We start from the raw sequence: 26,521 nt of genomic DNA on the forward strand, positions 1-26,521 counted from the left end.
AAGTCACAGGTGCAACATAAAGCTTCCTTCATACAATTCTATTAATACACATTAATTATAAGATTCCATCCTCCTGTTTATTCCAGTTCTGGTCCTTTGTAAGGGTGAAATCCTGTACCTGTTGAAATCAATGGGATTTTCCACTTTAATGGGCCCAGGATTTCATGTTTGGTCTTTAGCTTTGCTAAAACCAAGCACAACATGAGCAGATGATGTACAAGTTCTTCCTATAATCCTGTTAGTGCACCTCCGTAGTAATCTATTTTCACTACTCTTCTTTAAATTTAGTTTGGCCTTCACTTTTATGCACTTGGTGGCTTCATTTTTGTATAACCGCTCGTACAAAATACATACCTAATTCATGCACAAAACATGCATGTGTGCAAAATGGACAGCTGTGGATGCAAATGTGAGGGTTTTTTGCATGTCTAAGCAGTGCATGTTCGTCTCTGATTGGTGCAACGTGGGAACTGAAGTCTGAAAAGCTCTGTGAAGGTTCTTATATGGCCCCATCACTGTAATATCTGACCAACTCAAACATTAAATAATTTATTCTCAACGTGAGGTAGAAAAATGTCTCCGAAAGTCTCTAGAGAAAGAAAGCACGTATGACAGCTATTTTGGCTGAAAGCACCCACCAGGATGTAGTGGTCTGTAAGGAGAATGAGAGATGACAAGAAGCCAAATCTAAGAGAGAGGTTTTCATTCACAGCAAATGTATGACCTTGAGTGCTGCTCTTCCCAATGGCATCCTGGTTGGGAATAAAACAGAGAAGTAATCAGATGTAAATTGTGCCAAACAAGTGTCTTTCAAACCACTTTCCAGAATAATTCAAAATTTCAGGTTAAGGCTCCTGGCTAGGATTGCTAACTTCTTTGGAAAGATCTGATTAGTATGCACGCAGATTGCTGTACTAAATACATATTATTGCACAGGTATATTCTTTTTAGGTGAATTATGACAATGTAGTTTTACGTTGCAAGTAAATGTTTGGCCATGAGTTTATAATCAGGAACTGTTGCATTGGAAAGGGACCCTTTAGAGACTCAGCAACTTGTGGAAGGGGGCTACCTTCAGCCATCAGTTGTGTTTTTTTTGCACACTCAACCCTGAAGACCCTCACCTCTGAAACAAGTCTGGGAGCCATGCTGTGTTCCATTTTTGATATTTTCTTTAACTAAACTGTAATTGCTGCACTCTCAACTATAAACCAGAGTATGGTAATGCATTTTCTTCCCAGTACTGCTAGTATATTTATTCAACGTAATTCCATGAGTTTTGTTTGTACATTTGTAGCACTGAGAACCTGTCTCCTAGGACATAATAAATAGGATATTTATCAAATTGTCAGGAGTATGTAATATGTTTTATAATACAAGTGTGATCACAAGGATTTAAACTTTGAACAGTCCCATAAACTTGTGAATATTAAATATTAGACAAATTAGAAAAAATGAATGAGTATTCACATTTTCTCCAGCTAAATAATCAGAGTTAAAACCTGACCCCTCTGCTCCTCCACTGGGATATTAGCTTTTCAGAGTATTCAGTTAGTGGATGTGTTAGTGATGTATGACTGGAGAGGACTGGAAGTTCATTTTTATTCAGCCCCATCCTATTAAAATGGTGGTAAATGCATATATTCGCACACTGTACTACTGGTAGATAGCCAGTCCCACTCAACCCTACTTACATGTTATCTCGTTTTTGTGCTGCTGCATGTGTGTGATGGGGCACACAGGTCCCACACTGGCAAGGAGGAGGGTAAATGAAGGCTTGTTGACCCACTTGGCCCCACACAACTACACTTGCAGCAGATATCACCTGTGGAGTTGGGAGTTAAAAGGAGAAGGCCCAGCTCAGTTCACAACTGGCCAGGAAGAATAGAGTTTGGCTTGTCCCATGCTGAGGGAAGCTTGGTTTCAGCCAAGAGTCCAAGGCAGCTTGCTGCCTGGGCGAATCTCCTGGTTGATGAGACAACAAGGCCCAAGGATACTGACCAAAAGGACAGAGTGCATGAAGACAAGTCCTGCGTAGAAGGGTGAGGTCCTGCTGATGACTCATCAGGTGGTTTTGAGTTTGTAGCATTTCTTTATTTTTGGATGCAAGTATTGTGGAAAGGGTGAGGCTCAAGTGTGTTTGTCTTAGTTGAAGGGCTAAAGCACCATTGCAGTGGACTTCATGAGAGATGGCAACCAACTGTTGGAGGTCCTGTGACAGAGTAGTGCTCTATAGAACCACAAGGGGGTACAGTGGAAATGACCCCTGTAACAATGGTGGTTTTCCCACTTCATTTGAGAAGAATCAGTTCTGAAATGTTAATGCTTTCTTTAGGAAGAAAAAATAAAAGGTTAAGAACAAGCTAGGATGCCCAACATTAACAGTACAGCAAGTTGACTACAGAAAATCCTTACTGTCCTTATCTTGCTGTGTTACAAAGAGAGAAAGTTACATATATAGATGAGTACACTTATCCAAACCCATTAAAATTTCAGAATCTGAAGTATGACTCCCTTAAAGAAGAGAGTTTTTTGCCCTACAGAAATGCTGTCTGGCTAGGCTATGCATGGTCATGGTGAGACAGAAATTGACTCTCTCAATACTATTGATTTCTATGCATAAACGTATACAAAGATGGAAGAGTTTGCTCAGTTTCTATTAGAGCTTCTTAAAGGCACAGTACTAAACTACAGCTGCCAAAAGGAGAACTGTTCCTCACAATGTTATATACAAACAACATAATGTCAATAACGATTTGGTGTTCTGTGATATAAAAAACATGTTAGGTGTTAGCCTTTGACAAATTTTTAGATCAATTCCAAACAAACAAACAATTTACTACAACTTCATCTCCAAGGCCCTCCAGATTTGGATCCTTGCCCTTAGTAGGCAAGGAACTGCCTCTTTCTTAACTGTCTAAAAATTTGCTTGAAGAAACATCACATTACCATACACCTCTACCTCGATATAACGCTGAACTCGGGAGCCAAAAAATCTGACCATGTTATAGGTGAAACTGCATTATATTGAACTTGCTTTGATCCACTGGAGTGTGCAGCCCCGCCCCCCCGGAGCACTGCTTTACTGCGTTATATCCGAATTCGTATTATATCGGGTCGCGTTATATGGGGGTATTTCTGGTCCAAGTCAGAGTGCCCCTCTTTTTGAGGCAATCTTAAAATAGCACTTACTTGTTATTTGAAAAACCTTGTTTACCAATGATCTGATCTCCCCTTGTATCTGACATCAATACATTTTCAGTTTGAAGTGTAAATCCTTTTGTACATACCCTTAAAAAAAGTCTCAATATTAGGGATTCAGACTTTTTCACTGAATAAATCTGATTTCCATTTCTGCTGCCTGGCAGACAAAACTGGAATGTATGAATATTTATTTAAACTAAACTCATCCCTACTTACATGATGCAGTATGTTGATAGTCTAGGACAGTGGTTCTCAACCAATGTATCACTGGGGGCTGCAAATGCGGCCCACAAAGTGTTACCTGGGCCGCAGGTTGAGAACCACAGTGCCCACCACCTAACTCCTCCTCCCCTCCGCCCCCACAAACCTCTATGGCTAGCGCCCTCCACCCAGAGACTCCAACACAGAGTGGGGACAGGAGCAGAGAGCCGGGCATGGGGCAGGAACCCCAACCCCGGACCCAACCCTGGACCCTGCAGTGCGGGGGTCAGTCAGGACCTTGACCCCAGACCCTACTGCAACCCTGGAGCTCGCTGCATGGGGCTGGGTGGCAGCTGGGACCCCAGACCCCGCTGGGTGGGGCCAGGCAGCACCCGGAAGTCAGGACCCTACCATGTGGGGCTAGGTGGCAGCCAGCTCCCAGGACCCTGGACTTCGCCGTGCAAGGCCAGGCAGCAGCCAAGACCCCGGACCTCGCTGTACAGGACCAGGCAGCAGCCAGCAGCCCAGAGTCCAACATGTGGGGCTGAGCGGCATCCGACAACCCGGACCCCGCTGCACAGAGCTGGGGGCAGTGGGCAGCCCGGACCCAGGAGACTGCTGTGGGGAGCCAGGAACCCACAGCCTTTAGCACACAGCTGAGCTGGGCCGCAGCTGTGTGCTAATTGGGATGCATGTGGCCCACAGACTGAGAACTGCTGGCCTAGGCATTATAGGTTAAAGTAATGAATGCCAGTAGACAGCTCACCTGGACAGTTACATCTATGTGATGTAACCCTTCACTATAGTTTTGAGGGTTCCACTTCAGTACGTAGAGAGGACCAGACACATGATGAGCATCCCCCAAATGAACTCCATCAATACTGACCTTCACAGAGGTGATGAAAGAAGGAGAGAAGATCAAAATTCTAAGAAGTAAAAACAAACAGATTCATCATGAGATCTGCAAGAAGGTTTGTTATTACCCCTTGGAGACAAGTCATTAGGTATACTTCCTAATATCTAAAAGTTCAAAGAATTAAAAAAGGGAAGAGCTGGAGTTATTGTGGGTAATCCTTGAGATATTAGATCCTGGCTGTAATTTACATAAGAGGTGGGACACCCTCCCTAGCTATACCCCTAATCATCCTCATCAACTTAACAGGAGCCAAGAGTGAAAAGGAATGGCAGCCCTCTCCCAAAAAAGCGGGAACAGTCTAGGAGGAGTTTTTCTGACTAGAGAAAAGAAAATCTTAACAAAACCGTTAATACACATGGTATATGTAGTTCTGCTGAATCTATATATGACATCAATTCCCATGATCTTCTCAAATATCTTTTTACTGAAATGAAAATTTAATCAAAGTCTGTATTGGTGACTTACTGGTAGCACAATGCATGCAAGAGATTCAAGTGCAATTCTCAGCCTGGATTTCTGACTCTCTATATTGGCACCCCCAAGGAGAGAGGCTGTGAAAAGGAGGCTTTTTTTTTTTTTAAATAGTATTCAACTCTGTCTACAATCTACCTTTGCCAAGGTCAGATGGTGCAAAACTGGACTGTAGAATTGATAAAATTATAGTATCCTCAGGACCCTAACTGGAACAGACTTAGCAAGACCACATAAAAGCAAAGGGGATCCATTTATGTCAAATATTTCATACCACAATTGGCAGACATGGGCAGACAGGCATGTGCAAACACATGCATAGAGATTTTGCTGACATTTGTCAGTCCTTTTTTAAAGTTCTTTTTATTTTTTTTTCCTCAACAGGAGTAGAATAATTTGGTTTATATAGCTCAATTTTATGAGAAACATTCACACCCAAGTAAACAAGAGAAGGCAATTTTAATGGTTTTCCCTTCAGTACTGTTGCCATTTCAATTAAAGTGTCACAGTTTGCTTTTTCCCCCCATGGTAATTTTGTACCCTAAAATCTTTCCAAGTTCTTTCACTTCTGATAATACAATAGGCAAAGTTGAGTAGGGCTCCCTCAAATAAAGCAGGCTATCATGCACATATGGTGAAATATAGCCGTGTTTTCCACCAGTTAATATATGAGGTATTGTTGGGATGAAACTGAATTAGTTGGATGAAAGGTTCTAATCTAACAGGATCAGCTAATTGGAGGGGGGCAGGAATCGACAGCTTTGCCTGGGCACTCCTTCCTAACCGAAGAGGGCAACACATTTCTGTCTGTTCTAATTCTACCCATACATGATTTAAATAAAGAGCCAAATTAAAATATTTTAGTGCTTTTAAGAGGAAACCCCACTCCACTCTATCAAAGGTCCTGGAGTCTAAAGTTCAGATAGCTCTTCTTGTTGACTGAGTGCTCAGTTTTATTTAGCCTACAAATACTGACTACAATTCCTTTCCGCTACAAAGCCTGCTTAAGTTCAATGTACAAGTTAATACTTCCTCAAGTGTTAAGACTATAATTTTCATGCAAATGTCAGAATCCTGATTCAACATGGAGATTGTTCCTCAAGATGCACATCTCACTGGATCTCTATTTTGTTTTTAAAATACAGATTGTAGACAAAGTTAACTGTTGAGAAGAGATTTCTTCCTTAATGATCTAGCTGAAAGTTTTCATAAGATTGTAGTGATTTTGGCAGGTAAGCACTTGTAAAATTCTGTAAAACTATCTGTTTCAAGTGCTTTCACTAAATTAAGATAAAATACAGCTTCGGAAACTTCAGCAGGTATAAGACCTTTTCATAGTTCTTATTTCTTTTCCTTTGTAAGTTTACCTTTTGCAAGTTATTTTATATCTGTTGTTGATTCTTGGGATTCAGATGTGTAATAAGACTTGAAACATTATCCTATCCTATCTCCTAGAACTGGAAGGGACCTTGAAAGGTCATCAAGTCCAGCCCCCTGCCTTCACTGCAGACTCATTTTTATGACAGGTTTCAGAGTAGCAGCCGTGTTAGTCTGTATCCGCAAAAAGAAGAACAGGAGTACTTGTGGCACCTTAGAGACTAACAAATTTATTAGAGCATAAGCTTTAAGTGGGCTGTAGTCCACGAAAGCTTATGCTCTAATAAATTTGTTAGTCTCTAAGGTGCCACAAGTACTCCTGTTCTTCTTTTTACTCATTTTTATGGATCTGGTAACTCCCCCAATTCATCCAACAGCTCATTAGTTGTATTTAGAGTTTCTTTCTTAAATTACTAAATGATTTTATTCCCTCAATCAAATTCTCTTGCTTTATTAAACTGTAATATGTTCTTCCGCCATTTCAAGGTTAATTTTCCTATATTCTTGCATAATATAAAGTTATAAACATTCCCATCTGTGTGTGTGCATGCATGCGCATGAGCATGCCCCAAGAAACCCTTAATGCCACCTGGCAAGGGGGTTACAGGAATGTCCTGATTCTGGTACGTACATTCTTGTTCACCAAAGAATGTCATGTGAGGTGTCAAATGAAAGCCAGGGTCTCACTGGACATTAATATCATTGTGAAATGTATGTACAAATACTATGCAAAGATACTAGGTTTTAAAGTCTGTATTAAGGCAGAGTTGACAAACAGGTTTTCTGTCAGGAAAGAGTTGTTTATTCACTTCTCTCTCTGTTGAGATGTAAATTAAGCATTGTAAACTAAAACAATGAATGTCTATTTACATATAAAGTCAAAAGGGAGATGTGAAATCAACAGGGAAGCAGCACATAGGAAAAATAATCCATGGATGGTTATTCTGACTCTGAGAACAGGAAATATAAGTAGAAGACACCTCTTTATCTTGCACCTAAGTAAGTAAGTATTGATTACATTTATGAAAACAGGATCTCAGCCAACCTTGGTTGAAATGATGCAGAGAACTTGGCAGGTGAGGTAAACGTCTTTAGACAGGAGGTTAGCTTGTTAAATTTAGTCTCTAGAAAGCATGTTATAATTTTGTTTTATATGTAACCTTTGGTTTCCATTATCCTTACTCAATACCTCTTGAATCTTTGGTAATAAACTTATCCTTGTTTTCACTATAGCTATATCTCAGTGCTGTGATATTTAGCAAGGTGCTGATCCGGAGTTGATTCATACAACCTGGTGTGTACACTGTTCCCTTGGGGACAGCAGACCTGGTATTCCTATGAGCGTTCAGTAGATAAAGGAGGAACGCTTCAAAGGAGCTCGAGGACTGGGGTACACCTATTGTTAACCTGCAAGGCAGAATAAGGGCTGGCATACCCCAGAGGAGAGTGCTTGGGTGGCTAACAGACTGGTGGTGTCAGAGAGTTGACACCACGTTAAACACAAGCAAGTCTCCCTCATGTGAGAGGCCGGGGATGATAACAAGGTGACTCTCAGTCCTGGGTACCCCGAGAACCATCTGTGTGTGTATGTGTGTAGTAACTGGCAATTAGAGATTAAACCATTTATTTCCCCCCGCCTTTTTTTTTTTTTTGCATTCCCAAGAGGAAGCAGCAACAGGGTGTACCGGATCCCCACGAGAAGGTCTCATCACTGCCCTCCTTTTAATTTCTAAAAAGGCTTCCAGGGAAGTAGATACTGAGCCACATCCCACTCCCATATGGGGTGAGCACACACTCTCAGGGAACAGTTTATGAAGGTACTTACTCCCCTCAGGAGCCCCAGTTACATCATCATTTTATAACTACGGATGTTTTAAGAGAATTGTCTGTCTGTGGAGGGAGTTGGAAAGGGCATGCCCAGGAGAATGGGAGTAATCAGGAAACAAACTGTATTATTCAGTGTTCTTATAAATCCAGCCATATTAACAACTTAAAGGTAAATAAAAATAGAAATAAGTAGTAGAGGTTTAAAAATACAAAATATGGAAATAGGCAGAGGTGGAGGGTTTTTTTATTATATAAAAATATTGAAAATAGGCAGATGCAGGCTAAAAAAATTGATGAAAGCAAATTGATGAGGCATAAACACACAAACACTTAGATGAATATAAGCAAACATAAAAACTGAAATTGGTAGATGCAGTGGCATACTGAGAGATTAACAACTATTATCAAGGACTGATTATGGGTCTAGTTCTGCCTGCTTTGATCACACAAATAGTCCCATCAGCTTCAGTGGAAACACTTGCATGAGTAAAGCAAGTGTAATGTGGCTCTATATAGCCTGCTTTTATCATACAATAACCTTCTAGAGAATTGGATTTGGAGAGGAATGAACATATGTTAACTTAAGATACATCTACACTGCAAAATAATAATAATAATAATAATAATACCCATGGCAGCAAATCTCAGAGCCCAGGTCAACTGACTCAGGCTCATGGGGCTTGCATTACAGGGCTAAAAATAGCAGTGTAGACGTTCCTGCTCAGGCTGGAGCCCAGACTCTGAGACTTCCCTCCCTCCACCAGGTTTCAGAACCTGAAAGGGAACATCCACACCGCTATTTCTAGCCTTGTAGCATGAGCCCAAGTCAAGTGACCTGAACTCTGAGGCTTGCAATGGGTTGGTTGGTTGGTTTTTTGCAGTGTAGACATACCCATATAAACACATCTACATTGATTTAGTCACAGAGAAATACCCAATTGTAAAAGAACTTGTTGAAAGTTTCAAGAGATCCCAGGATACCTGATGTGGGTGGAGTGAAGAATTTTCACTAGCGGTTCATGAGTAGAGCTGCTATAAAGTAACGATTTGGGGTTGGTGATGAGAACAGCTGGCCACTCCTCAAAGTTCAGATCTGCAAAGCTAAGGAGGTCATGATCAAATGCAAGGATCCGGTACCTGATGATAAGAGGTTAAAACAAGACAATTTTGTTAATGTGGACTACTGCAAGGGCAGAGAATTCACAAATTGCCCCAAAGCTTTTAAAGAAGATTGACACATTTATTTTCCAAATTTTGTGTAAGTAAAATGAGTAGCAGGTGATACAGTTTTTAGACTGAGACTTTCAAATTCATTTTACTTATTATGGAAGCGCCATGTGCAGTCCCATAGTTAAGACTGAGTTGAGTTTTGTATGCAGGCATTCAACTATTTTGTTATATATGAAGAATTATTATTATTAATTATTTGTATTACCATAGTACTTAGAGCTCTAGTCATGGACAAGGACCCCATTGTGCTAGGCACTGTACAACCCCACTTATCCTCCCTAGAATCACAGCATTTACTTTTTGAGCACAGAATGAATTTTCTGATAATTTACAAATCAAATGGACTAGTTTAGGAATTAACAATTAAAATGGGTCCTTTTGAGATATTTACATCCCATATCACACAGTTTCTGTCTTAAAAATTATCTTAATAATAGACTAAGGTGGATGCTTCACACTTCTGTTATAGTTAAAGCTCACTGAAATTTTGTGCATAGGCTACCCGTGAAGACTTAAAAAAACCCCACATGATTAATCTTCATTTCTCCACCCTCCACGATCTCCCATTCTTCATAATTGAAAGTTTCCTCTTCAGCAGGATCTGATAAACTATGTTCTACTACAGAAAATTCTATGTAAAACTGCCCCCCATTCAAAACAATTGCCATCTCCTGTTGCTCTCAATGGGACTGAGGTCATAACTTGCCCTTCTGAAATGGTCAAGGCTGCTCATGAGGATGGCTGCTGGCTTCACTCTCACTGGGAACAATGGGAGGTGGTGGCCATTTTGAAAGAGGCCACCTTTCATTGTAACAAAACAATGAGGGTAAGAACAAAAAAGAGAAAATTCAATGTGTTTTTAAAAGTTAGTTTAAATCAACTATAACCAAAATACTAACAAGACCAAAAATACTAACAAGCTTTAATTATATTGTTATTGCATGGTGTCACTACTTGACAAAGTTAAGGTTGCTTGGGTACCATAACTGTGCATTTCCACACCTTAACATATTCAGATTTCATTTAAAATTAACCTGATCTCTGAATTGTCTCAGTTTTATAATGATTGGGTGTTGAAATAATTACAACATCCCTGCATGACAGGGTGTGCATCCCACACCATCCCTGATGTAGGCCCTCATTAACCCTAAGGCCAATTAAGTTAGCTGGCGTCACAAGCGAGAGGGAGGGCCAGGGTTAATTTAAGAGTGAAGCCCAGCTGGAGAAGGACTGAGACAAGACTATAAAGCCAGGTGGCTGAAAGCATAAGGGGGCTGCAGGGGAAGGGTCTCCAGTCACTCCCTGGGATGAGTGAGGTCATCAAGGACAAGAAGAAAGTCCAGGGGGAGAGTAAACCCTGAGATCCTGTCCTGGAGTAAGGAGTCTAGCAAGAGGTTAGGAGGGGGTGAAGTAACCACGGGAAGTAGAGTAGACTCCCGTGGTAAACCCAGAACCAGGCAAGGGAAATGAGAAAAGCTGGGTAGGAAGGACCCCAGGGAAACACCAACAGGGATGGGGATTGAGCAGACCTGGATTGTTGTGTATAGGAGTCCCTGGGCGAGAACCCGGTGTAGTAGGTGGACCCAGATTCCCCTGCTAGCCACTGGTATAGTGGCAAAGAGCCCCAAGCAGGGACTGAACACATCCAGAAAAGGCATTTGGACAGTGGTCCTGTTGGACTTTGTAACCCTGGAAGGGGTGGACTGAATGGGGACCTGGCTGGAGGGCCAAGTTACCAGAAAAGTAAGTACTGTAGAGAAAACAGAAGGGGGCACCCCATGCTGTGAGAGCTAACTTTCCCAGATCTGGACATGAACAGGCGCACTAGCAGTGAGTGGGAATCCTGTTACACCTTGTAATATGTTTTACCCTCAATTACTTATATTTAGTTTGAATTGTAACACTGTCTTAACATAGTTTTTATTTGGGATTTTAATCCAGATTTGACTCTCAGCCTCCAGAGATTAAAAGGATAGCATGCCAACCCACTAGTTCACATGGATTCCTTGCAACATCTACCACATTTCAGTCTATTGATGCTATATTTATCAGTTACACTATTTTTGTTTTTGAAGCATGTGAACAGAATAGAGCTGATGCAAAGCAATGACATTTTAAAATACTAATACTGATGTTTTAATTACAGCTCATGTAGCAATTTGTTGATGAACAAACAGATATACACTATTTAGATTTCCTGTATTCCGTTTCTAAATATATAAAATAAGGGGAATACAGTGAAGAAAAATGTTTCTTTGACATAATTTATTATAATTATTTCAAACTGTTAGCATAGGGGGAAAATTCCCAGTGTTACATATGAAGGTATTTTTCATAATCATTAATGGTAGGAGCTAATACAACAGGGACATCATGTTTGCTGACCTCGCCACAAAGAATAAAAAGAAAGGGTCACCACTTCACCGGGTAGTGTCTGTGTATAACATTTGCTTTTTCACTGGGGGTTTACTTACTTCCTATTTTCCATCCAGTCTCCCAGCTCCAGTTCCAGAGTGCCCTGAGGGTGCCGACTATGCAGGACTGGCATCAGTCCACCCAATGTATGGAGGTGCCCACACAAATAGGCTGTGGCAGAGCTAGTCAAAAACAATATGATTATTATTTTACTGGGATGAAAATGCCACCTTAGGATAGCTGATTGTTGAAGTGGGGTAATGCTGGAAATATGCTAGGGTTACCATACGTCCGGATTTTCCTGGACATGTCCGGCTTTTTGGGCTTCAAATCCCCGTCCGGGGGGAAATCCCAAAAAGCCGGACATGTCCGGGAAAATCGGGACATGCGGGGCCGGCGGTGCTGGGCCGGGGGCCGGGGCCGGGCTGGGGGCCGGGCCGGCGGTGCTGAGCCGGGGGCCGGGGGCTGGGCCGGGGGCGCTGAGCCAGGGGTGCTGGGCCGGGGCCGGCACCCCAGGGCCCGAGCCGACCCAGGCTGGAGACGCCGGGGGGGCCAGACTGGGCTGCACCTCCTCCCCCCACCCCTCCCTTACCTGCTTCAGGCTTCCCGCGAATCAAATGTTTGCGGGAAGTAGGGGAGGGGGCGGAGTTGGGGCGGGGACTTTGGGGAAGGGGTGGAGTTGGGTTGGGGGTGGGGGCGGGGCTGGGGCCCCATGGAGTGTCCTCTTTTTGGACACTCAAAATATGGTAACCCTAAAATATGCAGAAAGAGAAGAGAGATCTTACCTCATTACCATTCGTACTCCCGAGGATGGGGAGATGATTGTTGAAGTGGGGTAATGGCCAAACCAGATGGTTTGGTTGCTATGATGACTTTCTGTGGCCAAGGAAGACAGCTCTTCCATTTGACTCTGAAATTGCAGACAAATTGAAAATGCGTTTCATTAGCATTCCGGCTATTTGGATCCAAGAGTCAAATAACAAACATCACAAATCACCCTTTAAACTATAAAGAGTACTTTTTAAAATTCCTATAGAATCATGTGCATAAATGGAACTTTCAGAACTGCTGTCAATATCCCCCAATTCAAACAAAGTAAAAAGATCAGACATTGGAAAAAATAAAGCTACATAGCAGTCAAAGTATTCCTTTTACTTGAGCAGTGGCAAAAGCAGCATAAAGAGCTGCATGAGATTCTCCCTCCCCCCAAGGTTTTTTTGCCCATTTTAGCGTCAGCGTAAAGAAGGCATGCAAGTTGAGAGAGGTGACAGAAGTCCTGGGGAATGCACTAAAATGATGACAGTCCTTCCTGGAGAGCAGGGTGGATTTGATTTAGTCAGGAAGACTCGATTTAATCATGGATTTCTACATAAAAGTGCATTCTTGTTACCAAATTCTACACAGGTAGAGGAACTACATTAAAATATTCCCAAACTGGGTCTCTTTTAGGTCCTGCTGCCATTATAGGTTTTCCCTTCTAGTGAGAGAATGGTATGATAGATCTCAAATCCATGAAGGCTACACTCAGAAAGACCTCAAAACTTCTGGAATATGCTGCTCAAACAGTTTCACTTTTGTTTCTACTGCCTGTCCCTCCCATCTCACATTTATCTCCAGACTTCTTCTCCTTGTTCAGATCTATTCCCCCCCCCAACAATCTTCTATTCATTTAACTTTTTGAAACTTTGCACTTTTAGAGAGACGCAAGGGATTGACTCTGTGTACACAAATTTGCAGAGGGACAACAGGAATGAGGTCTGTTAATTCTCACCTCTAAATATTATTTATTTATTAATTTAAAAACATATTTTGCGGTTAACAAGCATGTTATCTCTGGAGACACAAATCCACAATTTGAGAACTGCAAAACTAAGCATCTCTGATACTATCTTCTAGACTGAGCACTGAGTCCCATTGGGTAGATAGAAGGATTAACCGAAATCTATACAGAAGCCTGTGGAACCCATAAGATTGGGTCCCTAATCCATGAACTATTGGAACTCATTTACAAAACTTTTCTTAAACATTACATGAATATATTGTCTCATACTATAGAATTAGAATTTATAATCCCTACTCCATGATGAGATATCTTTGAGCTATAATGTATCTTAATTAAAACTATCTTTAAATAGGTTTTTTCCTCAAAAAGCATTTTACCAAAAAAATCTGATTTAAATAAAAAAAAAATCTGATATTTTTATTAAAAATAATCATTGATTTTTATCCACTCTGATGGACAGACACCCCAAAAAGCAGTGAATGGAAACCACTTCCACCATTAGAACCCTCACAAGGATCAATTCTCTCTCCAGTCCTTTTCAACATCTGCACGCAGCCATTAGGTGAACAGACCTTAGTGTCAGCAGTATATAGATGAGACACAGCTCTACCTATTCTCTACACCTGACCACACTGCTATCGTCAAGATGGCCCATAATATAAATGATATCAGCTCATGGATAAAGAGCAGCTGGCTGAATCCGAAAGACAGAAGTGATGCTAATGGGTAAAGGAAAGCATTTTGGAGAGTTTGTAGCTGCAGTGCAGCTTCTGTTGGTTGAAAGTACACACCCGCAACTGGCCAATTCACTCCATAGCTTAGGACTACACTTCGATTCCTCACTGATGCTAAAGCTCTCACACAGCAGCATCCACAAGTAATGCCTTCTATCATCTCCAATTAGCTATGAGACTCTGCTCCATCCCAACAGATGGAGATCTGGCTTTATTTATTCATATCTTTGACACCTCTCAGCTATACTACAACGTTATATACCTAGGCACAAAACCTTCAACATTTAGGAAACTCCAACTAGTACAAAACGCTGCAGCGCGTCTCCTCAGCAACACAGGCTACCACAATCACATTAAAAGTTTGCCTAAAGCTCCAGGATGAAAACAGTGGTTGACGATTATACTCTCCTGGCACAGTTGAACTCTCTTCAACAAAAGTAAAGCTTGTTGTGTGGGGAAGTGTGTTGGGGACAGGTGTGAAAGTGTGGAATGAACTTCTCAAGGAACTAACGACCATCACTAACCTCACTACTCACCTCTCCAAGTGCCTTCTCTAAGATAAATACATCGCAACACATATTTATTAAAAAGCCACCCAACTTTCTATTGGGGAGAGAACAAACACATGACAGCTGTTAGTCACATCGCTTAACGCACTACTGGAAAGTGCTCAAATACGATGGTGACGAGTAGGGTATAAGAACCCACACAAAATAAAATAGAAGCTTTGGGTTTTGTTTTTTTAAATCTGCTTATTTTTTACCTTAGAAGTATCAAGTCTGGTCATCTTTGGTACTGCCAGGGACCTACTGTAGGGATGAAAGGGCTCAGAGAATGTGCACTGTCACCTCTAACGCCTTACTTGAAGGGGCATAGGTGCTGAATCTTTAACAGAGACATTCTTTTTCCAAAATGTTTGACATTGGAGTTAAAATATTAAACAAAAAGTTTTAAATAGTGACTAAAATTCCCTTCCCTTAGTTGTTCAGCTTTCAATCTCTTGACTCTTGTGATAAAATTTCACAAGTTCCCCAATTATCAGAGTTCAGAGAGACTTCCAGGATTGATAACACCTCAATTTCTCATGTAAAAAAGTCAGAAAAAAAAAAAAAACAGGACATAAGCCCATTGGTTTTCCACCTTTGCAAGTGCCCTTTCAGGGAGTCCAGGAGGACAGACAACATATTTTTCTGCCTTCTCACCTGAAGGTAAATGTTGCAACACATGAGTGGAGAAGAGAGAATCTGAGTTATAATCGTACAAAAATGGGATGAATTCTGGATGTCAAATTAGGTAACAATGCTTTAGTAGCTACAACTAATATTTCATTTGCCTTGAAGGATTTGTGTATTTTCTGCATCCTTGTTAAAAATCCCAGGTGTACAATCAAGTCACTGATAAAATCATAGATACATCTTTAAAACCTGTGGCTTTAATCAACAACATAGCAACAGATATTCACTGATCCTGAACTACCTATTTTTTCTCAATCCAACAGTTTTATCCAAATGTTTGCAAATGACACTCTTCTTACTCTCAGTTTCTTGCTCATAAAGTAAAAGCGTGCTTAATTCACTGCAGTCAAGAACAAGAGATCAGACTCAGAAATAAAGAGTCTCATCTTGAATTCTGCCTGCAAAGCTACTGCATCCAGCATGAATTAGAACAATCAATAGGAACAATAATACTGTATTTTGCACTGCTATAGCACCTTTCCTACAACTATCTCCAAGTGCTTTACAAACATTAACTTACTTGGGGCCTTGTCTATACATGGAGTAATTCCAGAATAACTGAATAGTGTGTCCACTATTCTGGAATAGCTTTTTGGCTTTAAATTATTCCAGAATAACTGGCATGTGCAGATGAGCCCTTAGCCTCAACACTCATTTGAGGTAGCTACAAGTTAGGGAACATTTTACTCATCACTGAATGCAGTCATTTCAGGAGCAGAAGATGACATCTGTTTAACAGAACATAGCAACACTAAACAACATTTTAGGAGAATAAATGAGAAAGAATACCATATCCATCAGAAACTAGAGAGGGAATTTAGGGAAGCAAAATGCAACTATTTGAACTGGAATTTGACCTAAACATCGGGATTAATATTTCTACTCTTTCAAATATTGCCATAGCATCTTTAACGATCACAAGAGAACAGGACCTCAGTTTTACATCTCATTCAAATGATCCAAATCTCTATACTTAGGATACAAACTATCTTTCACATAAGCTTCATGGACTGCAGTACCACATCTTCTCAACATAACTGATGATGCTCGTGCACAAATAAGAACATAAACAAAAAAGAAACAAACACACAAGGAACATGTTTAACAAATCAAAAAGGACAGAATTGGGAAGGAAAGCATTTTTTATTTTAAAGCTTCTAAGGGGCTGATACCAACATTGATGTGCAACAAAAACAAAAAACCATAGGAAGTTCTTGACAGAGTCCTTTAAAAAAAAAAAAAAAAAAAAAAAAAAAAAAGCCTTTTGATCTGTGTTTTGGTATTGGAATGACAAATTATTTCTTGCAAAAGAGAGGGGGAAAAAATTGTCTCCTATTTTTAGAGTATGATGTAAGAAACATTAATTTTCTTAAGGAAAAGACAAAACAATATTAACATACAAAGACTATCTTTTAGATGAATGGTAGAGTTTGAAGTGTTGTTGTAGCTGTGCTGGTCCTAAAATATAAGAGAGAAAGGTAGGGGAGGTAGTATCTTTTATAGGACCCACTTTTGTTGATGAAAGACAAGTTTTCAAGGTACACAGAGGAAGAGCTCCATGTAGCTCAAAAACTTGGCTTGTCTCATCAACAGAAGTGGTTCCTTTAAAAGATATTACCTCATCCACTTTGTCTTTCTCATTAGAGTTTGAGACATTTCTCTCTTGAAAAAACAACAAACAAATATCAAACCATATATTACAGGAAGTACCAGCAGCTTGTGAACTAGAATGCAAATTCTTCTACAGTACCATGTTTAGAATCCCAAAGAAATTGTATGGTCTCTTGGGGCCTGGGCTGAGGGTGGCATCCACACAGATGAATGAATAGTTTCCAAAAGGCGTCCTGTGCACATAATGGAAAGAGCCATCCTTATGCCAGGCAGAGTATTTCCTGCCAAAACAAGATGAAAATATTGCAGTCAGAAAAGTCTGGAGCAGTGGCAAAAGGGAAAGGATATAGAACAAATGTAAGATTTCCCATTACATTCCATCTTCCTGCTGAGGTGAAGTCCATTCTAAAAATCAAACGGCACTGGAAGATCTGTACTTCAAAGAGGACAAATATTCTGAGCCATGTACCACATACTAGAGTTAAAACCAGGTTAGCACTCAAATGGTTAAAAGAAGGGTCAGAGTAGATGTTTTCCCTTTGCATAATGATGCTCTTTACAGATAAAGGACAGGAACAAATGCAGGACAACACCAGGCAAATCATCTGAATGACAGGGTAGCAGAGCCACTTGCAACCCTAATTAAAGGAGACCTGCAGAGGAAACAAGTTGGGCTTGTATCCTGTGTTTATTTTTGGTATACAGCAAAGGCCTGAAAGGACTTTTTGGGGGAAGTTTTTTTTTTTTTTTTTTGCTTACTTCCTTAGAAATATCAGGAATGTCAAATCTTGTCTTCCCTATGTTACTGGAGTTCTTTCCTAGATTATTTTAATATGGACTATAAAAAAATTTAAGCCATTAACTGAAAGGATTGGGTATTGAATTGTTAAGCGTTTTCCAAACACCCCCAAAACAAAACAAAACAAAACAGCAAACCACACAAAAACTTTTAAACAATGAATAAAAATAACTTCCCCTCTCACTGAAGTTTAACTTTCCTGATTGTTGTGCTGTCATAATCCTACCAGTTCTCCAGTCACCCACAGAGTCACAGGAAAAACAAGACTTGAATTTCTTATGTAAAATACAAGCAGATGTAAAAAAAAAAAAAAAAAAAATTTCCAGACCTTATGGGAAGCAGAAGGAACGAACATATTGGCTTTCCTTTTCACATTACTTAATACAAGTGTTGGAATTAATTTATTCTGAAAAGAGGTTTTTAAAAATAAGGAGAGATGGAAATAAATGTTCCTGTTCAAGGCATTATACTAGTTTGTAATAAAGGAAAGAGGTATAGAATAAATGTTTCTTCCTGGTATACAGGTGTCCTTAACACTAGACATTGCTGAGTTCTAAATAAAGATTGATGACAGTGTCATCTTCTTGAAAGAGATTTTAGTCCTTTACTCCATTAGGACAATGAGTCAATCTTCCAGCCAGATTAATAATAATCTTCATTATTAAAATGCTCAAATGAAAGTTGATAAATTTTTTAGGACATCTAAATTATAATTGTGCAAAATTCTATGATTAGATGAGTTTTTTGTTTTTAATTCTGGCATTTTCTAAGCCCCACAGTATGTACAGGCTAAAGGAATATAATTTGTTCTGTTCAATTAATGCACCCAGAAAACGGAATTTGTAACCTCCACCAATCAGAATAATTGTAAAAGGCCAGAAATCTAGGGCTGAAGAAAAAAAAAATTAAAAAATAAGTTTACTGAGCATGTATCAACACTGCAATCGGAATGATCATCTTCTAATACTACATAAGACTATTTTACCAAACTTATTGTTAAGGACTGCCTTAACACAGCACCTCATGAATTCAAGAAAAATCTGGGAGTTTGATATCACCACCCTAAGCAGGCTCTGTTTTTACTCCCACTTAAAGTATGTTGAACAGATTTGAGTTTTACCCCCTATGTTCATGGGGCAGAGAAATAATAGGCACTGCCATTCTTTAGTTTAAAAAAAAAAATCACACCATTTTGCTAAATCTTTGCATTCTAAGTACAATTGCTGCCTTTCACAATTTTAATACTGAACAGCTAACAGAGGCATGTAATGCTGAGAAAGCACGTACTTCCTCCCCCCTTCTCCTGTTTTTGTTTTTAACATCCTGCAAGCTATAATACTATAAGGTGTGCAACAAAGAATGATGTTTTCTTGAAAGTGTACAGAGGCAGGGGATGGGGGTCTCTCTTTGACCCAGGCAAAAGAACTATTGTTCTGAATTATTGCCTAGTCCTGTTTAATTTGAGGAAAATGCCTCCATAATCCTTCCTTCTACTCTGCCATCTCCTTCTTCTCCCCTCCTCCCCACTCCTTAATCCTAATATTATTTCATTTGGACACCAGATGAATGAGCCTCATCCTCCAATATAACAGCCTGCCTTTTACTGATGCTTAACAGTGTTTAAGATTTCAGTGCAGTTTTTCAGTCCAATGCAGGAGGCAACAGGAGTCTCATCTTTAGGACCTGTCACAACAGCAAGATAACTAAACATAGTTATAAAAATTTACTAAAACTAAAGTAATTTATAATTAACGATGAAAAACTTTTCCTTCCCCCACTCCACCTCCAACACTGGAGTGTTCAGAAACTGACCATCTGGAATTATAATAGCACCTTTACATAATTTTATAATGATAGATCCATCGGAGTTTACAGTGTATGGGCCAAATTTAGTCTTGGTGTAAAGCAGGTGAGGTCAGAGACATATATGCTTAAAACATCTATGGGAATATCAATCTGCTGTTAAGTGGACAAAATGCAGTTACTTAAGAAGGAATTTACCCAGTGCCAAAACAATTCCATAAAAAAAGTCAGCTCAAATTTAAAGAGCAGAATTCAACCTCATCTCTCCTCTGTGCTTTTCCAATCTCCTTCAGTAAGGATATGTCTTTACAGCAGAGGTAGCCTGCATGATCTGGCTTACCCCAGAGGTAAGGAGCAAGACTGCAAAGCCATACCAAAGCTACAAGGGCTCAATGGTGCTGCATCCCGCGTGTGTTTCACTAAGACTTGTGAGGACATATTCCATGTTTTCGTGCTACAGTAAGCTCAGCTGCTCTGATTCTTTCCCACTGAATTGTGGGGAAAACTCATCTGTCCTTCTGGCACATGGGAGGAATTATGGGAAGGCACTGGAGGACTATCTACACTCTAGTGATTTAGCCTGTGTTCTCCCTGCAAAAAGGTGGGTTTCCAGCCCAAGTGAAATTAGAATCTGTGTTCTAACCTACATCCTCCAGCTGTTTCAGCTAGCCCAGTTGAAAGCATCGCTAAATTCAGGTGACAAATTGATGTGTAGAGACAGGAAGGACCTGGAGGCAACAGCCAGATAAGACCCCAGGCTAATGCAACACTGAAGACCCTACCTAGGAGGCTGACAGAATTAGAGTTTAAGCACTTATGTATCTTTCACACCTCTAGCCTACCAATGCATTGTCGTAGTCCTACTTACTAATGGAGAATGATTTTCTTCTGACTTTCATCTGCTATTTATACGGTTGTACATTTCCTGAACCATCCCACTGAAATCTTTATACTTGAATCTCCAATTTATTCCTTAGAGTTATCTCTTTTTCTCACCTATGTCTATATTCATTTTCTTAACTCCCTCAGGGCTGATGAACCAACTCAGGTAGGGTCCCTCCTGTTGTGCAGATGTAAATATTCTTGAGGATGCAGAAGGGAACACCAGAAAATGAAAAGGATGATAAGGGAATCCTTCTAAAATGCCAATGGCACACAAGTTGGTCACTCAAGTGCTCTGGGGGAGAATGAACACATGATGTTCTGAACACCTCCTAGCTGGGACAAGAATTGTTAACAGGCACAGCTACAAAACATACAGGAGGGAGAGATTAAAAGGGTGGGCAAAAGATACTCCGCCTTCCTGTAGCAGTCCATTCAAATGTTAGTGGATAATAGGGGAAGATTGGGACACTAAAATCAAACAGCCCTATGCTGGCAAAAAAAATCGGTCATGATGTGTATTTGGCAGAGGTGAGCTAAAAACAGATTATTTCCTGTCTGCAATGCAATTCACTTTGCTCTTGGATTTATGGACTCAGTGAGGTATTAAAAAAAAAAAGAAAAAAAAAAAGAAAAGAAAAGAGTACCTGTAGTAATTCTGGATGCTGTCCAAGTGTGGAATGTTGAATGAATCTACAGTGAAAGAGAAAGAAAAGAGACTATTCAGATGAAGCCAACTATTGCTCTGAGTCTTCTATTTGCTCACTGTTGGAGAGCACTCTCAGCAGGCTTTGGCAGATTGTACTGTCTGTAACTTAGCTCTATTCCCGTTGAAATTCATGAAGTATTATTGCTTGCCATGTGAAATCATCTGGATTCAGTGGCCTTCTTCTTAATTCTTTGTATCTATGCATCTGGAGATACAGAACATACCTTTGACAAGCTCAAAGCACCTGTCTGGGTGATAGACTAGTGGGCTAGCTTTTCACCTCTGGAGACTTGTTAGGTCACCAGCAAATTTCCCTCTAAAGGCTTGTCTACACAAACACTTAGTTTATGACAATCTGATATGTAAATCTAACCAGCACTAATCTGCCATGCACTAAGTGTCTGTGTGGAACCTACTGCCACACACTAAAAATTTCCCAATGTGCTTTAATCTATTCCCTCTACAAAGAGTGGTAGGTCAACGCACACTAGGTGCATGGCAAAGCACATAAAGTCATGGTAACAAGGTCCAAATGGACACTTAGTATGCAAAAGGCTAGATTTATACCCCAGTTTGCTGCAAACAAGTCCTAAGCTACATGCATGCACAGCTGCAGTGACTGCCACAGAAAGAAGCTTTCTACACTGAGGCATCTCCCTCTTTGCCAGTGGGAGCTCTAAATGCACTGGCAGTCATATAGCTATATAAGCTATGGAAGACAGCCACAAGTATAGCTTCCATGATGCCATATGGATACTGCTACAGGAGAAAGATGAAAGTAGAAGTAACGGCTCCTGGAGCAGCTTCACACAGTGGAGCACCACTTCTGAGCTTGGCCAACTATCACCAACTTGCAGGACAAGATAGCAATGCAGAACTAGGATGACCTGCAGTGGTGGCAGAAGTTCAGGATATAGAAGACTACTTTCTTAGAGATTTGTGAAGAGCTCACCACAGAGCTGCAATGGTGGAACACCAACATCAGAATTTTCATCAGCATAGAGAAATGCATGTCTAACAGCAACTAATAGCCCACCATCCCCAGTTGCTACTGGTCAGTAGCTAACCAGTTTGGTATTGGTAGATCAATTTTAAGGATTGCTGTCATGGAAGTTTGTGCTGCTATTAAGAGGGTGTGGGTAACCCCACATCAATGCACAGAGGCAATGACCACGAGGTTGATGGATTTGCATGATTGGGGCTATTAGTGCTGCTATACAACTCATGTGGGATGGTCTGAAAAGGTCTATAATCTTTAGAACTCATTCCACTTTATGCAATGAAAAAAATGGGACTTTTGCTCCAAAGACCATTATGGACATTAACGGTGTTGTGATCTCCTGTCATTCTGGGAGACACAGCTTTCTGAAGTTATGAAGTCTTTTACTGGACACCTGAATAGGAGAAAGAAATTCCTGAGCAGCTGCAGAACGACAACAGAGTGCACATTTGGACCTAAGGTGTTGGTGTCGTATGACAAGGCTGGATCCTTTTGAGAAATATATGCTTCATGTTATAGTTGCTTGCTGTGTTTTGCACAACATCTATGAGAGCAAGGGAAAGAGCCTCATCAGAGCAGGAGTGAAGAGACTTGTAGAATTTTATCATCATCCAATGATGGTGCCTCTGCAAAACGCCCCAATTGGTCGAAGAAGCATTGTACTCCTACTTTGAGACCAAGGTGTAGCAGAGGAAAATGTAATGTAACCAAAGAAATTAATACTCTTTGTGTGATGATATTATTTAGGAACCGATGTTATTAAGCGGGAGTTGTACCTCAATGAAATTTTCAGCAGAGTTGTAAGCCTTTATTGATATAAACAAACACAGAACAAAGTTAAAACCATTGGAAATAGGACACACATGCTCCAAGTGCTGAGTTCAAACATTTTTATGCAGATAGAGTCACAAAAATGTGTAGGTGGATTTGTAGCTGTTTTCCTTCTCTTGAGGGATGAAGTGGCATGAGAAGGGCCTGTCCCTTGTAACTGGGGCTTGAAAAGGTGTTCCCAATATCCTATGTTCTCAACAGACTGCAGGCCATGGCTAGGCTGGAGTATTGGGCATGAGTCAAGCAACACATTGTTTTCCAGTAGGTTGGTCTGCTTCTGTGATCATATCCAACATCTTTTTCTTGATGGTCCCTTTCTCTGTATATTTCCTTGACTAATCCCTGTTCTCCTCTCTCCCGTTTTTATTCTGGAGCATGAAAACTTCCCTCTAATCTTCTGTCTTTTTGGCACTCTGCTGGGATGCTGTCACAAGGTCAGCAACTGTCTCCTCACTTATCCTCTTTCACTTCCCTCAAAGGTTTGCTAGGCATTCAGCAACTGATAGTGCTCTCTCTTTGAGAGCCATGGCACATTGGGTGCTTAATGCCTGGGTCTCAGGAGCCATCTCAGGTTCAGTCTGTGCCTGGGTCTCTGGCTCAGGTTGGGCGTACAAAGAGATCTTGGCTGTCTTGCCGAGTCTCCTTCTCGCAGGGTTCTAGGACTGGTTTCCATACTGAAATAACTCATTCTGATATGAAGTTATGTCACTTCCTAAGTGGATTAATTAAAGTGGAATAAAAAGCCAGAAAAACTGAAAAAATAACTTGTGTGTGCGGGCACAAGGCAGTTTATGATGAAAAAAACTAGTTATACAGAAAAAACCTTGAAGAGATGGTTGGTCAACAATTGATTTTGGGAGGAGAAGGGAAAAAGAGGACAGAGATAAGATGAGAGAGAATGTTAATGAGGGAAAAGAACAAATGGGAAGATGGGAAAATGAGCAAATGAGAGGAAAAACAGTGATAAAAGGAGAGAGTAGTGAACATAATAGAATTTAAGAGAGTGGGTAGGAATGGGAGAGATTGAACAAGAACAAGTGAGGAGAGTGAATAAACAAATGTGAACATGGAGGGGGAAAGAGCATGTGTTCCTAAGTATTTAATTTGCACTCATTCCTTACACAGAAAATAAATTAGAAGGAACATTTGTCACCAATGAAAATTAATCTGGGTGATTTCAGATTAATCCTTAGCAATGTTCTTGACAACTGAAGAAAAAGCACTGAAAGTGATCTGAGAGATACATGTCCAGCCCCTCACCGTGAAGGGAATTCACTATGATGAGGGTCCTTCAGGGTGTGAGGACTGTGGAATAATGAGAAGAATGCACCATGCAGTCTCAATACAGTCCTTTATCGGTGATCAGTATGCTTCTGAATTTCCCTTCACAAGAAATTGCTTGTCAGGAGAGTGATGAGTTGTTGAAACTCCCCATTGTAGTTTTCAGGGATATAACCAACACCCTTTCATTGAAGAAGAAAGGTACATCAGGTTTCATCTCTAAATTCATTAACTACATAGGAATCCTACCATGTGGGAACAAGGGAAGGAGCTAAAGTAGAAACTAATGAAATTGTGAGGCTGCATAACCAAGTAGATATGAGAGGAAAGACAGAATTCATTCTCTCTCACTGAGCATCAACTCACATACTGGGAGCAGGTAAAGAGACACTCTGGTAACAACCTGACAGAAGATTCATTTCCGTGTCATTTGTTTTACTGGGGTTCAATGTTGTAAAACAGTTTTTGTCCCACAATAAGAAACCTAAAGGAAACATTTACCAAACAAAAATCCCTGGTGCAATGAACTTTGTAAACTGATCAGAAAGCCTTTCCATATTTGAAAGCTGAACCTATTTATTTATTTGTTTGCTTCCATTATTGCTGCAATTAATTTAACATTGGAAATAATTTGACTGCTCATTTGGGTTTAAGCTCAAAGAGAACAAAGTAGTCATAAGCTAAATGTTTTACAAGTGGAGGTAGAGAAACTAAGGTAGTTTAGTTTTTTAATTGGTCAAGAAGGTGTTATTTATGAAAACTGCAGAAGTGTTACAGAAACTCCTTCAGAAATCCCTTCTATGTGTCAGGAGCTAGACCTATCTATGTGATTGTTTGTTTAAATGAGCTCCTTTAAACATTTTACTCAGTTATTAGCCAGTCAGCAGCAAGAAGCAAGGGAAAGCCTTTCTCCTTGTTCTCTAAAGGCCCAATCCTACAATCCCTATAGACAAAAACACTTCCATTGACTTCAATGAATTGGGCCCTCAGTTGGCAACCCTATCTTAGGAGTTCATAACATATACCAGTATCTTAATGAATATTAGCATCTTAAAATGGAAGGTTGCCTACAACTTTCATTTGACTAGACTAGGTTTCTTATTTCCCTGGGATTATTTGGGTCCTTCATTAAACTATTAGTTTCTTGGCTCTCTCTTACCATGATTCCCTTTGATGTCTATCCACTTGGTTTTCTCCATGACTCTTGATCTCTTCAGGATCAACTGGTAAGTTTGCCACTCCACCTCAATCTGCTCAGAGCCCAGTTTATCTTTTGTTTTGGCATCTGTCAAATCACCTGTAAGTGCACAAGGCCAAGACTGAACTACATGCTACATTCTTCATAAATCACACAGAAGAGCTATATAATGCAAGCATGCAGCGCACATGCCTTACGCTCAACACAATGACAGGCCTTCTGTGAACACATTCTAGTGCCTACTGCCATTTGGTACTAGATTTATTACTATAAAGGTAAAGCCCTCTTACACTATATGTGCCCTGCCTTTGCGATCAGTTACATTCAAACTTGTGTTTAACATGTCATGGCAGCACTCTTTAATGCCACATCCTTGCCTATAAGCAAGAAAGATTTTACAAGACTGCATTACATTTTGAAAATACTAAGGCAGAATCCTCAATTACAAATAATGAAAACTTCTTGTCACAAAGTTAACTGCTACATTTCCTGGTATAGAAGATCAGCCATCGCCCATTTCAGTACTGATTAAAATATGAGGTGTCCCCCCGCCCCTTTGTTCACATTTTCATTTTACTTTCCTAGGAGTCTGTATTTTAAACCCTTCTTCCTTTACTTAAATGATGCACATTGTTTAACTATCTTTAAAAATAGATTAAAATGTTTCGGAACTGCTAGAATTTATGCAAAAAGCTGTCTGGGAAGCAATTTTGCACAACAAATGAGATATTCATTTACGGTACAAACTCTACCTAGTGACCCTGCTAGCACTTAGATTCTGGAGTCTTTCATACAGCTGTTACTGCAAAGTCTCCTCAGATCATTTAATAAATACTGATCCATATTGATAATTGTGGCAGAACAGTTAAATAAACAGCTTATGTCTCTTTTATTAGTCCTGATATGACATATGGTCAAAAGAACATGAGCAATGCAAATAAGTAAAAATGAGTTCTCACAATTACAAAAAGGTTATATAACTGAATAGGTGTTATTCTTTTTACCCCCAGAATA

At 40.1% G+C, this 26,521-nt stretch overlaps 1 protein-coding gene across 10 annotated transcripts in view; it reads right to left on the reverse strand.

Annotated features, from left to right (window-relative positions):
• Positions 1 to 26,521, reverse strand: part of TMEM62 (transmembrane protein 62) — a 46,858-nt gene that overhangs the window by 9,400 nt on the left and 10,937 nt on the right. For 5 of the 10 annotated variants that reach the window (XM_042849440.2, XM_005284637.5, XM_065593031.1 and 2 more), the window contains 8 exons: positions 25,469 to 25,606; positions 21,136 to 21,181; positions 17,144 to 17,285; positions 12,427 to 12,551; positions 11,701 to 11,823; positions 8,978 to 9,133; positions 4,172 to 4,331; positions 639 to 752 (listed from right to left, as the gene is read on the reverse strand). In XM_042849440.2, the coding sequence (XP_042705374.1) occupies positions 639 to 752; positions 4,172 to 4,331; positions 8,978 to 9,133; positions 11,701 to 11,823; positions 12,427 to 12,551; positions 17,144 to 17,285; positions 21,136 to 21,181; positions 25,469 to 25,508 (906 nt within the window). In that variant the 5' untranslated portion in view covers positions 25,509 to 25,606. The remainder of the gene's footprint in view (positions 1 to 638; positions 753 to 4,171; positions 4,332 to 8,977; positions 9,134 to 11,700; positions 11,824 to 12,426; positions 12,552 to 17,143; positions 17,286 to 21,135; positions 21,182 to 25,468; positions 25,607 to 26,521) is intronic. The other 5 variants (XM_065593033.1, XM_065593034.1, XM_005284638.4 and 2 more) reach the window with 4 other exon arrangements.

Source organism: Chrysemys picta, chromosome 4 (assembly GCF_011386835.1).
Source record: "Chrysemys picta bellii isolate R12L10 chromosome 4, ASM1138683v2, whole genome shotgun sequence".
Taxonomy (NCBI): Eukaryota; Metazoa; Chordata; order Testudines; family Emydidae; genus Chrysemys; species Chrysemys picta.